This window comes from Siniperca chuatsi, linkage group LG22 (assembly GCF_020085105.1).
Source record: "Siniperca chuatsi isolate FFG_IHB_CAS linkage group LG22, ASM2008510v1, whole genome shotgun sequence".
Classification (NCBI taxonomy): Eukaryota; Metazoa; Chordata; class Actinopteri; order Centrarchiformes; family Sinipercidae; genus Siniperca; species Siniperca chuatsi.
This window is the reverse complement of record NC_058063.1, coordinates 595,641-610,448: the sequence shown is the minus strand read 5'-3', so window position 1 is coordinate 610,448 and position 14,808 is coordinate 595,641. Positions and strand designations below refer to the sequence as shown.

The following is a 14,808-nucleotide window of genomic DNA, read 5'->3' as shown; positions in this document are numbered from 1 at the left end:
GGTGAAAGGAGCTTGGTTACCTCTCTAACTGTTGGTTTATAAAATGTAAACTCCGCCCCCCTGGCATGCTAACGGTACAACAATCGTACACGACTACAGACGGTACGGCCCACCTACTTTTATATGACGTACCAATCGGCCAATCACAAGTCTCTATGGGAGGGATTATAGCTAAATGACAGCGATCTGTTGCAATGAGAAAGCCTCTTTGTGTGTATATAAGACATTTCTGCCGCAGTTTCTTTCTTTGGAATAATGTCGGCTGAATATGATAATAGGTGAGGAAAAGTTTTTATGGTCGTATGGGTATTTTGTGTTTCAAGAACTTGATTTACTCGTTTACGTCGAAATGTTTCTTTGTTATGGATGACTCTTCGGGATGTAGACATTGACTGAAGCATTGTGGCGTTTCGGTGCTCGACTAACGCTAAGGCCTGCCGATAGTCTGCCTTAAACTAACGTCACCGGGCTTCACATTTAATTAACCAATACGGTGAACTCAAGTTATGTTTTGGCAGTTACAATTCAATGTTTATATTTAGCTTCCTAAATTGTAGCATATGTTTGTTTCAGGTGGCACGAATGATGGTGATCGCTGTTGGTCCTGATCGTAACTGAAGCTAATTAAATGGCAACCGGCGCCTTAAATAGCACGTGAACAAGCGTGTTCTAGGCCTTCGCAATTTTTATTTCAGATGCTCCTGTAGTTAAAGGCCGTTTAAAGTATATTGGAAATGCGGAATCCTCGGCTCTTCACATAATGGAGGGAAGCTCGGAGTTGGTAGTGTTAATCCAAAGATATTTATTCTTTTTGTATGACGGGCGCACATGGTCGTTTTAATCGGCGGCCTGGACAATGCCGGTAGTATAACGTTAGGCCGTTACGTGCTGTTGGAAGCTTTTCCCCAAACATTACTGTCATGTTAGCTGAAAGTCTGTGCTACCTTCGTGAAACCAATACCCGGTTTATGTCTGTGTACGCATCGTTAATGGGTTTCGCTGACATGGCAAGTCTAATAAAAGGCCACAAAGGCAAGCAAGCAGGGCCTCTCTGCAGTGGCTATAGCGGGCCCGCTCTACAACCAACTGAGCTTTTCTTTTATTCGTGCTATCGCACATTCTGCATTAGAACCATGTTTTGAAATCTACAATAAGCTCATCGTAGGTCAAAAATAAGTCGCATATTGTAAAATCGCTGACTTAAAGCGACGTGGTTAGTTGTGGCAGTTATTCCTATCGACTCGCTTCTGACTTTTCAGCCCGGACTGGAGAAACGACCATCTTGAATGTATGTACTTATAGTCCGCCATTTCTACTAAAAATGGCGGATGATACATACAAGCCCAATGATAAAACGACACCTATTTTTTTTGTTGTTGGGGTTTTTATTTTTTATTTTTTTTGTAAAGTCTCAATCTAGCAGTCCAGAAAATGGGGTTTTCAGTGTTTAGGAGGTAGCATATGACATGAAATAATTAATTATGCAAACATCTGACAAGAAACTGAAAAGATATTGTATTGTGTAATTTTGTCAGTGAAGAATGGAGACACAGAATTGGACTAGGGAAATATTCCTCTAAGCTATATTCATCCATCCGGTCATTACAACACAGTGGCAGTAATCATGAAGAGAATTGTTTGTCCTACTGTTTCTGGCATTGCAACGTGGACTTGTCTAAATTGTTGATTTTAATGGCTCTTCCAATTTGTTATTTGGTCGGTCATGGAATTGTCTTCTGATGTGGTGCAAAAGAAGTAAGCTCTCAGGGATACCAATGACTTCATTGTCTTGTCATTCACAGAGACAATGGCCCAGAGGGCATGGAGCCAGATGGGATCATTGAGGTGAGTCCCCTATAAATGTGGTAATTAAGATAATAAAAACCCACTACAGCACAGTGAAGTTTCCATCCAGTTACTTGGCCTAAGGCATGCACATATAAACTTCTTTTTTTAAGATGTGTTTGAATTACTTTTGTCTTGTTGCTCCTTGTTTGTCTTGCTCCCTCCAGAGTAACTGGAATCAGATCGTGGACAGTTTTGATGAGATGAGCCTGCGCGAGGCTCTGCTCAGGGGAATTTATGCCTATGGTTTTGAGAAGCCTTCCGCGATCCAGCAGAGAGCCATTGTCCCTTGTATCAAGGGTAAGTGACGCATACTGTAAATGTGGCTATACAGTAAAAGTATGTAAAACATTGTTAATTGTATTGATTCTGAACACATAATCAAGGTCACCTTAGGCTACAACGATCTCTGTCCAGATGAGCGTTTCAGCCCAGTTTCAGAAATAATCTCCGTAGATACTAACAGGCCTGAAAACGCACATAACGTAACTATTCACATACACTGGGCATGCGCGGGCCGGTGTAAACAAGAAGTCTACTCTGCCGGTGGATGTTCAATTATAGTAAATACTGTGAACGTAGATCAGCAATGGCAAAAAGTAAGACCAGAGATATCTTTGCTTGGACCGACGACGGGACATAGACATCAAGGTCAGCAACGGCTGTAATACGTTATCCATGCTGAATGAGCAAATAGTGGTCGAGGCTGATGTCTTTGTTTTATTCCGGAAAAGGGACACGTGCTAGGGGCATGACACATCAGGGAAGGACACGCAGTGACTGACAAGACCCAATCAAGAAGCGAATGTGGGGGTCTGCGTCGTCGTTTTCAAAAACCTCTGTTTTTGCTCCTCCAGACTAAACCGCAACCACAGAGTTTTAAAACGAAAACGGGGCCAGTAGCGTTTCTAAACTTCGGTTTTAGGGGCTCAAACACTGTAGTGTGGACGCTAGGTGTAAACGTAGCAAAACTTGTTTTTGTTTTTTTTTTCTTTTTTTTTAAAAAGAGAGAGAACGCAGTAGTGTGGCCTTTCAAACTGAACAGTTTGATTAGACTGCTGTTGAAACACATTGCCAAACTAACTCATTGTGATCCACTTGCATGCCAAAAATTAGTTGTGGGTCTGTGTTGTTGCTGGCTAAAGGCTACTTTATTTGATGCTTTTATTTGCTTGCCGTCATCAACGCAAACTCACACAATCTGCCATCTTACTTTCAAAATATTCTGGGTCGAGGCATCTTCAGATCTTAGGGTGATGATTTTATAAAACCATCACCAACCTCATAGTTGATCAAGCAAGGGAGCAACCCAAAGCATTGATTTCTGACAAAACATTTCCACTTAAGCATCCCTGAAGCTGTGACAAGTCATCAGAGTCCTGTAGATTAACCTGGGGTTAACCCCCCCCCCCTTAAACTGTTAAATAGGCGTACTAATTGATTTGAAGAAACTCGCTAGCATAGCAACAATGCTGCAAACTACCCATAATGCAACACACTCTGTAGGAGACACACTTTCCAATAAATGAGAATATCTGATGTTGTGAACACACAATTGTCTAGTTGTGGACAGTGGTATAACCCCTGAAGAATATCTTCTATTTGGCCCAATACAATAGACTTAATCTCGTACCTGTCCCTACTTGACAGTTACAGGACATTGAGTGACTTGAAAGGGAGTATGTGAACCTTGAATTAGACTATCATGCTTGTGCTGCAGTGTTGATTGAACTATGTGGTGCTACTTTTTAAAAATTTATTTATTTATTTTTTTAAGGTTACGATGTGATTGCTCAGGCCCAGTCTGGCACTGGGAAGACTGCCACCTTTGCCATTTCCATCCTCCAGCAGATTGATGTGGAGCTGAAAGACACTCAGGCTCTGGTCCTGGCTCCCACAAGGGAGCTGGCTCAGCAGGTAGGCTCACTGTCAACATAAAAACAGTGTGTAAAACCTGCACTGAAACTGTACTTTTGAAGGGTTTCTTGTTTTGGAGGTATTGTCTCCATAGATTCATGAAATTGTTTTGTATCAAAAATCTTGATCTGTCTTTGTATTTTAGAAGTATTGTGCTCAGATTAGGATAACATGGCTTTAGGTAACTGTAACAAACAATTTAGGAGCTGGGTAATTATCATGTCACACAGCCATCTGAGTAGTTCTGTAGTTGCTGGCTAAAGCTAGTGGGCCATATCCTGAGATTACCATAAATAACGTTACATGAAACACCACCGCACAAAGTAACCTAAATCTATACATAATGTATAGCTATATGTTGCAAAATGAATTCATTACTGTTACGAAAGTTTCATCACTTGATATATCTGAGTCTCGCTCCACTTGACCATGAAATATGCAGGTTGTGCAACCAATGGAATAGTGGGGGGAGAATGTTTGTTTATTTAGATAGTTAGTGGCTGGATGTTATCAGTGTTATCAATAGCACATTTTTAAAGAGCAATAGTAAACATGTAAATATACAAAAGAGAAAATAAGACAGGTCTCAAAATGAACAGATTTTTCTTAAATATTTGAACATTTTTATTCCTCAAATTGCAAAAAAATATCTATCAAGGCCACAACAAACCCTGTGAGTAAACCTGATGGATTGGATTGGTACATCTTATGTTTGGGTTACCCAGTTAGTCCAATACAGTTGTTGGTGGGTGTGTGTGTTGTCAAATTCAACAAATATCTCCCCACGGTGCACTAGCTGTCCGTTCTGTCTGCACTGAAAAAAATCTAGTGTTATACACAGCCTGTCCGGAAGCTGCTGTGCTAGCTCTGGGGGAACAGTCTCGTCCTCCCTGCATGTTAGCTTCGCAGCAGCAACTTTAGGGCCAGGTGGCTTACCATCAACCTCACTAAGCTAACCCACAACCTAGCGAATGTTAGTCACGTTACTTGACGTGCCGTTGTTTGCGCTGTCATGTTGTTGGATTTCTCCTGAATCACATACCCCACTTTAACTTGCCATAATTAATGTACATTCTTTTGGGGTCCAAAATTAGCACTCACCAAATGGGAGTTAAAATCTACACTGGCGAATAAAATTAAATGAGAACTGCTTTTCGCGAGTTGCTGTAATAGGCCTACTTCACTACAAACTCATCCCTACAACATAAGTTCTAAAGTGTGCAGTCAATCCAAAACAAAACATGGTCAATTAACTTAACAGCTGTGAAACCAACAGTCCAAAACTCAAAATTGCTAAATACACTAATAAAATTAAAAGGAAAAGCATCTAATCTTGACATTTGAAAAAGAAGTAGTAAAATATTTTTTTTTTTTTTTTTTTTAAGTTCATCTCGTAGCAATCATTGATTTACGTTAAATGCTAACGCTACCTTGTGTCGGCCCGGCTCTGCTCTGTGGACTGGATGCTTTCTGTTGAGATGGTGAAGCGTTGTGCTATTATTGTGGAAGGGTAGTTTGGTTTTACAATAAATGTACAGTTTTCGTTTTGTTTCATCTTGAAATGATTCCAAACTTTGGTCACTTTGTCGTTTTCTCTGGCCAGTCTCTTCTCTTTGCCCCTCGCTATTTTCTCTCTTCCTCCATTTTGCAGTCCACCATCAAATCACATCTTCACGTCACCTGTCAACAGCATAAGCATGTTGTGCAACAGTAATAATCACCCGTGTAAAACAGTGTGCTGTATATAGCTATATGGATTAACAAAGCTTCGACGCAAACAATTTGCATTGATTTTTAGTAATGAGATTCTTGACGAATCGTTTCAGCCCTACAATAGCCCCTCAGTCGAACTGCAACTAATTTCAAATTGATGTAATATAACACTGTAGACAGCAGTTATTACCAACTTAAGATGGCGCGCTCAGTCTTATGTCAAGTATCTGCACAGTATTCCAGTACATATGTGCTTCTAAATGTTGTTCCCTTAAGATTATTTGACTACTTTAAAAATACATTTGATTCAAGGCTGTAACATTTTGCCATATGATCTAATTTTAAATGACTGCCAGAATAACTTTGAAGGGGGTTTGCATTTGTGCTCAACTGAATATGAAGTGGGGAGATGGAAGATCAACTTGTAAAATGTGTTTACTTTGTCACTCCACAACACATGAATCAAACCAGTCTGGTCAGTTTATTCCTGTTGCTCTGGCACACCTGCTTATGACTGAATGCCAATACATGGTGGTAGCTACAATCAATCAAAGGGAACTGCTGTATAATGATGAAACCCATGCGTGTCAGCTGACTCTGTAAACCCCTGGTGTGGTGTTGCTCTGGTTGGCGTTCTGCTGCCTTGAGTCCTCAACACAGCAGGGTTCCAGAAGCATGATCATATATCACTACTTCTGAATACAGCACCCATCATACTTCGAAAAGGGAGTCGTTAGCTAGTATTGACATAGGTGAATGTATAGATTACCTATGCCTAAATCAGCTGCAGGACGCCAAGAGAAGAAAGTGACTAATTTCACACCTGATAATGCCTTTCATATCTTAATTAATTATGCTGTCTGGTACGTTTTGTCATGGTTAACTTGCTCACAACACTGTACAATCATGTATACAGGATGACTGTACAGTGTTGTGAGCCTTGTTAATCATGTATACAGGATGACTAACAAGGTCACTTGTGTAAACATAATTCCATATCTGGAATATGATTAAACCATAAGATTAATAATTGCAATATTAGTGTGATCCCTAGTTTAGCTGCACTGCCTGAAGGTGGAAGCCTGAAATGTAAAGTTCCTACAGCTAGACCAATGCAAGCAACTGTTAGCAGTTGTGCTTCAGGAGAAGCAATTTCACAATACTGTAAGTTGAGTGAACTTGCTGCCAGCAAGAACGGTGGATCCGTGTGACGTGGTACTACATAAGGTTATAACTTTTTTTTTTTTATTATTTTTTTTTTTTTTTGTGTGTGTGGTGGGGGGTTAAACAGGCCTTGCGTATTTAAGATTTACCAAGCGATAAATTGCTTTAACCTCAGGCTATATGTTGGATTTTGACTGTGCCTTGTTTGAATGTTTTTTGTTTTTAATTGCCTAAAACATGAATAAACAATTGGTAATCTGTTTCTTTTGACTTAATTTTTATTTTTATTTTATTTTTTTTTTAGATCCAGAAGGTGGTGCTGGCCCTGGGTGACTACATGGGAGCCAGTTGCTATGCCTGTATCGGCGGGACCAGCATTCGCAGTGAAGTCCAGAAGCTGCAGGCTGAAGCCCCACACATTGTGGTGGGAACCCCCGGCCGTGTCTTCGACATGTTAACTCGCAAAAACCTCTGTAAGTCATCATGTGAATTAATCGTGACAAATGCTAAGCTGTTAGCAGGTTGACTTTTAACTGAAACAGTTTCTTAAATGAATTTCCAGAATATTGACTGTCACACTATAAATAAAAATTGCAATATGGAATTGCTCATCCAAAGTGTGGAGAAGGAAGTGTTTTTTTTTATTTTTTTATTTATTTTCATCACCAGACTGATATGCAGTGTTTTTGGCATCTGATAAGACGATTAAACACTGTACTTGACATTGTATCCCACCAACAAGCACTGTTTCTTTTGGGGGAGGGGCGCATTTTCACCTGTATTAGAACAGTACAGAGGTAGACAAAGTAAGAGTGACATGCAACACAAGTCCTTGGCTGGAATCTAACCGTGGGCATGTGTCCTAACCGTTCCCCGTCAGTTCAGTCTTTGGCCAGTCCTGGAGACTGGCACAGTGAGCACTGAAAGGTTCACCAAGGATGTCCCTGTAGCACATTGTCGGAGAATGTTGTGTTGTGTTTTTTTTTTTTTTTTTTTAAATAAGTGGTGAATTAATTGCCATCCATATTCTTACGTCCAGCCTTTGAAACGGCACACCACAAGTATATAACGACATTAAACAAATTTGTTTTCTGGTTTAGCTATTTCATTATTTACTTTTCTTTTTTGCAGCTTCTAAGCACATCAAAATGTTTGTGCTGGATGAGGCTGACGAAATGCTTAGCCGAGGGTTCAAGGACCAGATTTATGAGATCTTCTTGAAACTGTCGAGCAGCACACAGGTAAGTGCTGAATACATGGCTGAACTTGGGTGTTAAATTTTAAGACCAAAAAACGCTTTCAATTGGCTTCAGATTTTTATAGGATCTCTTGTCTGTGTGGTGTTTGTTTTTTCTTTAGGTTGTCCTACTGTCGGCCACCATGCCAGCTGACGTTTTGGAGGTCACAAAGAAGTTCATGCGTGAACCTGTCCGAATCCTGGTAAAGAAGGAGGAGCTGACCCTTGAGGGCATCCGTCAGTTCTACATCAATGTGGAGAAAGAGGTGGAGAAACATTTTCCAGTTGGTAAAGTTGAATTTAGTTTGCTGACTAAAGTCCATATCATCCTCAGTCTTGTATTTGTAAAAAGTTGGTTTAAAGGATGTGTAAGGTGCACTGTATTTAGCCATGAAAAAGTAAACCGTAAGTACAGTCAGTTGCCAGTGTGCACCTAGCTAAAACTAATGCAGTCTTGCAGTAAATCAAACCTTCACAAAGGTTGTAATCAGTTTTTGTTGAAACGGTTTTTGAGAGGTGTCACTCTAACTGTGTGGTTAGTTTGGAGAATGCAGTTTGTGGTGCTTTAGAACTGTATTGTTATACTTCGTTTTAATTGTTGAGGTGTTTTCTCTTTTTCACCCCATTTATATCAATGCGGGTAGTCTAAATAACAAACGCCTCTCTGTATAATGCAATATAGTGTACCTAAAACAGTCAGCTTAGCATGTCCTCGAAGATCTGGGTACATTACACTATGTACAAAGAAACTCTGGTAGCTTGAGCTGGCTGTGTGTATTAACTAGTGGTGGTCCTCAGGAGTGGAAGCTGGACACGCTGTGTGACCTGTATGAAACCCTGACGATCACACAAGCAGTCATCTTCATTAACACAAGGAGGAAAGTGGACTGGCTCACTGAAAAGATGCATGCCAGAGACTTCACTGTCTCTGCTCTGGTAAGTGTCCCACTTGTCATTTCTACATAAACTGAGCAGAAAAGCTCACTCTAGTCTGAGGCCCTGTCCCTAACCCTTGTCAGGGGTCCCAGCACCTGTGGTGCTGGAACGCTTTTGGATTGTTGTTGTAGGTCTTAACTTTTAGCTGATAACAACAAAAACTGGCAGACAGATTAAACTCAACCAGTACTTGGGCAATAAAAACTACATCAACTGACCTCATGGTGGCGCTAGACTTTTCATGTTCAGCACCCCCCTGGAATCTGGATGATTTTACGATCTTTTTTGAAATCGGAACCCAACCATTTTAAACAGGTGATTTTTCTGCCGTTTTTAACTGTGTTCAAAATTTTTGTGCAGCTCCATCCAAACTTTTCATTATTGAAATTTGGTGACGATGGAACCAAATTTGAAAGCTGTGCAATTGTGTTGACTTGTTTTACATGAAGTCTCATAAATCAACATTGGTTTAAGCTATTGTAACCAACTTGTGCAGCAAAGCTCAGAGCTAGCATGTGCACCAGTCTTGGGACATCCCCTCTTAAGTGAGTGTGGTGTGTTTTTTTTTTTGGGGGTGTATGTGTCTGTCTTTTCCTGAAATTAAGATGACATCATCTATGTTCATATCCGAGTCAGAAGATTAAATTTGGGTGGGGTTTTTTTTTTGTTTTTTTTTTTTTTAAAGTGAGTAAGACTTTTTACCATTACTCAAAACTAATGACGCAAAATCAGACTGTCTTAGACTTCAATCTTTTTGCAACACAGCCTGCAATGTGTGAAGAAATGTTGCTTCACTGCAGCCAATGGACATTACAAAGTCCCACACCCTGTTTTTTAAATTGCAAAATCAATGAACTCAAAACTTTTCTTCAAATGCTACCAATTGATTCACTGTTAATATTCTGGAGATTAAATGTTTAAGATTCTGTGTTGCTCATAATCATGTGGGACTTTTTGTGTTAATTCAGACTAAGTCAGCCTGTAAAAACAAGACACTCGGTTGAGGATCTTAGTCTAGATGTTAAGGTGCAGACTATGAACCGCAAAGTCCCTGCTTGAATTTGTGAAAAGTCTTTTCCCCCTGACTTCTTGTTGTTGACTTGGTAGTAAAGGCAGAAGATGCCACAGATTGTTCACCCTTTTCCAAAGTCACTATGACATACTGATCACAGGACAGTAATTAATATTTTACAGGCAATTCATTTTTTTTAATTTAATAAAGTACTGCACTTTGAGTTTTACATACAATCAGGTTACCCACTATCATTGAGTTCAGTGTTTAGTGTCCATTGCTGTGTGGGTTTTATTAGTTTTTTTTTTTTTTTTTTTGTTTTTGTGAGGGGATAAAAAAAAAACTTGTATTGACTGGCCCTGTAGTCCGATACACAAAGCCTGTGACTGCATGGTCACCAGTTCGAATCAAGCTCTGGAGCCTTGGTGTGTGCGCATCCTCCTGTTTCTCGCCAGTTTGTTTTGAACACTACTCACACATAGTGACACCTGTGTTTTTAAAAGTTAATGCATATGACAAAACATTGTCCTTGGGTCCCGCTTTTTACCCTGTGGCTTTATTTATTTTTTAGCCCCACTGTTAAGCATAGTCTGCCCCCTGGGTAAAGCAATGTCCTTTCATGGCACAGGGGCTTAATCTGGCAGAGATTACAAAGAATCTCACCCAGCTCTTTCATCTGTGCAAGTTTTGTTCATGGTGTGGATAAAAACTTATCACTAAACGGTGTCGTACTAGGATCCCCTTTTGTCGCTGGTTCCATTCTGTTATGTTACTTGCGTACGTAACGTTATTTCTCACGTTTTCTAACATTGTCAAACACATCGTGAGCTGTTAACCTTCTGACGCCTCATGTTAAAAAATAAATTGGATGCATTTCAGTGATATAGGTCAGACTGTTACTAATACTATAAACATACTAATACAGTTATGAGTGTAGGTTTGTCATGTCTTCAGTTTAGATTTGTCTCCACTTGTATCCTCCAATCCTGCCTTTTTTTATTTTTATTTATTTATCTTTTTTTAGCATGGTGACATGGACCAGAAAGAGAGAGACTTGATCATGAGGGAGTTCCGCTCTGGCTCCAGTCGAGTCCTGATTACCACTGACCTGCTGGTATGTACAAAAACATCCTTTTACACTGTTAGATCCTCCCTGGTCTAGCGGAGTGCTGACAAAGGTATGAACTGGGAAAACATTCTGAGCTGCTGACAGTGTCTCAAGCACATCATACGTGTATGTACAATGTATGTATGTATGTATGCATCTACAAAATTTGGCACCAGTCAGCCACTAGGTGGTGCTACAAATGCGAAAAATATATCTTGTAACTGGCAGCATGGATTCGTATGAAATTCGGTTTGTATGATCTAGGGTCAGGACTGCCTAAAATTTGGTAATTGATTTAAAGTAGGTGTGGCTTTACAACAAATGTAAATTTCTAGACATTTCGCATTCCAAACTTAAAAAAAATCACCCGTACATCCTGCAGAGCTGGACTTTTTTTCAGTACATCCACTATGTGATAAGTTTGCCTCACTGCAACCTATGGTCAATTTAGTCAAGTCAGTCACTCTATTTTTCAAAAAATATGAAAAATCAATTAACATCTATCTCCACAGGCTTGTCCAATTAACACACAACTTTGCTCAGGAGTTTCTAATGCTGCATCGAGGCTCTGCAAAATTTAGTGCCAGTCGGCCACTAGGTGGTGCTTTTGTTGCAAAATCACAATGCTAAAATTATTTTACACTGTCTGCGAACTAAATTATTTCCAATCTGTGCTGATCGCCACCTACAACTTGCATCACACTCGTGGGACTGCAGGTCTGACTTGGCAGCTATTATCCACACTTCCTTTGGTAAAACCCAGACTATCCAAGAAATCAGGTTTGTCTTGAAGATGAATAGTGTGTGCACCCAAGGTTCCCTCTCCTCCCATCTGCAGTGTTGGTGAAGGACTGAAAGTTCCTTGGTAGAGAAGCCTATCTGCCCTCCACTGTGGCTTGGTTTAAGTCCTTGACTCGCAACTAATTGGCAGATTACACTCAGTCTTGTCCGCCAAATGTAACATTTTGGAGGGGGCTTTATCTTGACTGGATAGTACACATCTACAACTTCCTTTTTTAATAGTTGGACTTCCAGACTGTGACTGAACTACAAAAGTTCTACCACTACAGTGATTTTTGTCTGTATGTTAGTCGGTCACTCAAACAACTTGCTAGATGCACACATTTTTATAAACACTGAATTTATTAGGCAGCAGTGTTAAGGTTGAACATGGATGAAAAGTCATTCTGAACTGATTGCCTGAACTGACATATTTCTACTAAATCTTAAAAGCAACAACAAAGTTGAAGTATCTGGTGATGTCAATGCATTGTAGAGTTGAGCTAATTTTGTCCCCTGAAGTTTCTTTTATGAAAAGATTAGTTTCTTCATGATTCATTTGTACATGAGAAACTGAGTTGGCAGTTGACCAGTCTTGTCCACTCCTTTTTGTGCTATGACTGTGCTATGTATCTAATGGTCATTATGTTACTCCTCAGGCAAGAGGTATTGATGTCCAGCAGGTGTCCCTAGTCATCAACTATGACCTGCCGACCAATAGGGAGAACTACATCCACAGGTAAAAACACAACCAAGGGTGCGAAGTATCAAATTCCAAATTGAGTGTGGTAGTGTTTCATAAAACAAAGTAAACCATTAAATACATGGTGAATGAACTTCAGAATTTGGCTTGTTAATAAGAAAGAAAATTGATGTCACATCTTCTAATAAGGGGCTAAGTTCTTTTTAGCCCCTGATTCCTGTATGTTTTGTATTTGTTTTTTAGTATGTGGTTGTTTTTAATTACTAGTTTCCAACTTGTAAATATTGCTAATGTCAACAGCCAAGTCCTAATTACAACTTGGAAACTTTTAAAAGTTTTAAAATAGACTTAACATGTAATGCAGAAGTGTCGTCTGTTTGGACAGTTGGATGCCTCATGTTACCTTCAATGACGTTTCATTCAAAGTAATCAAAGCCAAATTTAATGGGTATAATGCTGTATTCAAAATGCACAGTAACTTCAACCCTCACACAACCAACTTTGCTAACCTACAACTTGAGTTGTTTTAATTTACCTGTAAATCTTTCCCATCTATCTTCCATCCTGTGACATGACTGTGCATCTTCAAAGCACACTTGTCCCTTGCTGCTCTTCAGGGCTGTGAAGCTGAAATTTGTTGTTTTTTATTTTTTTTTTAAATTTATTTATTTTTTTTTTGTTTTTGTTTTTTTGTTCTGTCAGGATTGGTCGGGGTGGTCGTTTTGGGAGAAAGGGAGTAGCCATCAACATGGTTACTGAGGATGACAAGCGAACCCTGAGGGACATTGAGACGTTCTACAACACCACCATTGAGGAGATGCCCATGAATGTGGCCGATCTTATCTAGAAGAATTCACACGCCCTTCGTCCACACCCACCCTGCTTATTTTAGAAGTCAAACCTTGTTTCTTATACGATCTGAATTCTAAGAACTTCCTTTTGCTGAATTCCATGACTTTACCCTGTACATTCTAAGGAGGGAAGAATGCAGCCATTATTCCTTCCAAACATTTTGTAATAGTTTTCGGCCATCTTGGAAGGATGAGTTACTGACCTGCCTCATCTGCTTGCTATAGTCCATTACCCCCAAATTGGCACCTAAAGTATTCCTGCAGCTAATCCCCCTACTCTAAAACTTAAAGGATTAATTTGAAATTTTCCATATTGATGTTTTGCAAACTGAGGACTTTTAACATAAAACTAATGTTTGTAACAGTATCCCACAAGTGCAAAACATAACTGTTTCCAAAAGCACATTTAAAAAAAAAAAACAATGATGACAAAGGATTCTAGCTCTGATTGTTAGGAAAAGCTTAACATTAAATTAACAACTTTGCTCAATTGATAACATGCACAATGCTAATACAATGATGATTTTCACCTTTGTGAAATGTCACTGATTTGCACCTGCACAGCATCACCAGGTGCTGCACTGCTGGTGACTGATAGATGAGCGGTTAAGTCTGTAGTTCAGTTTGGACTCGCAACAATGATCTAAATGAAATGGGAAGTGCTGCATTCGACCAGATCAGTATTTAAACAACCTTCAGTGTACTTGAAACAGCCATTAACACACATCTATGATCATGTTAAGAACAGAGTTTTTGGGGCTGGAGTACACAGGGCATATTCAATAAAGACCTGTATAGTAAAATCCATCATGAATGAGTTGTTTACCGTTTTGATCCTTTTTTATTTAATTTTTTATTTTTTATTTGCTATTGTACGTACTTACCGCTTGACTTGTGCAGTCATAGCATTCAGTTGAAGACTGGTGGCCACAGATGTTTGGAGGCAAAAACAACGGTGAGTTCTGTGGAGACTGCCTCTTGACCATGACGACATGGTTGGATTTTCATCTCTTTGATGTTGTTGTTCATTTAGATTTTATTTTTAAACTAAATATTGGATTTTTGTGGTAGTGACTTTTTGTAACCTACCTCACCAAATTGTTGCAGAGGCGCCATCTGGCATGAAAGGACCAAACTACAGATTAAGTATATAGAGATCTCCTTTCTCCTCCCCTCCCCCCCCAACAAAAATAAATTCTCTATACTGTAAGCGCCCTCATATTTCAATGCCTGTCATCATGGGGTTTTGGTGTCTGGTCTAGGAGAACTGTCATGTTTTGGGGTGTATAGTCAGTGCTATTTTTAAAAATGAATATAAGGAATTGTTAACCTTTTTTGAGACAGAAACAGTGTATCAACTTTTCTACATTGGATTCTGTATATTTATTTTAATGGTCTTAAAAAAATAAAGGTTTCTCATTTTTTTAACAGTGTAAACGAGCCTCTGCATTGTTGAATAGCATGAAAGTTCTTATGGCTAAAGCCTGTGTGGAAAGGCTAGTATGTAATGGATATACACCATGTATGTATAAGTTGACAGCT

The 14,808-nt window shown here is 39.5% G+C and overlaps 1 protein-coding gene and 1 non-coding gene across 3 annotated transcripts; both read left to right on the top strand.

The window, feature by feature from the left end:
- The first annotated feature begins 162 nt into the window (after positions 1-162).
- On the top strand, positions 163-14,080 carry LOC122869647 (eukaryotic initiation factor 4A-I). Of its 2 annotated transcripts, none has more exons than XM_044182816.1 (11): positions 163-278; positions 1,803-1,845; positions 2,013-2,145; positions 3,623-3,762; positions 6,944-7,112; positions 7,771-7,880; positions 7,999-8,142; positions 8,675-8,812; positions 10,849-10,938; positions 12,372-12,451; positions 13,118-14,080. In XM_044182816.1, exons 1-11 carry the CDS (start codon positions 256-258, stop codon positions 13,260-13,262), a joined length of 1,215 nt encoding a protein of 404 aa, XP_044038751.1. In that variant the 5' UTR covers positions 163-255; the 3' UTR covers positions 13,263-14,080. The 2 variants fall into 2 exon arrangements, with proteins under 2 accessions (XP_044038751.1, XP_044038753.1); XM_044182818.1 differs by lacking the exon at positions 163-278 and adding an exon at positions 758-781.
- Positions 6,039-6,178, top strand: LOC122870778. The gene has a single exon (XR_006376666.1). It is a non-coding gene; the product is annotated as a small nucleolar RNA SNORD10 (small nucleolar RNA).
- Positions 14,081-14,808: the final 728 nt, after the last annotated feature.

Excerpts from the sequence above, each read along its gene's own strand:
- LOC122869647 (XM_044182816.1), top strand. The coding sequence starts at position 256 with ATGTCGGCTGAATATGATAATAG. Across the intron at positions 1,846-2,012 it reads AGCCAGATGGGATCATTGAG|AGTAACTGGAATCAGATCGT; the intron begins GTGAGTCCCCTA and ends TGCTCCCTCCAG. Across the intron at positions 10,939-12,371 it reads TGATTACCACTGACCTGCTG|GCAAGAGGTATTGATGTCCA; the intron begins GTATGTACAAAA and ends GTTACTCCTCAG.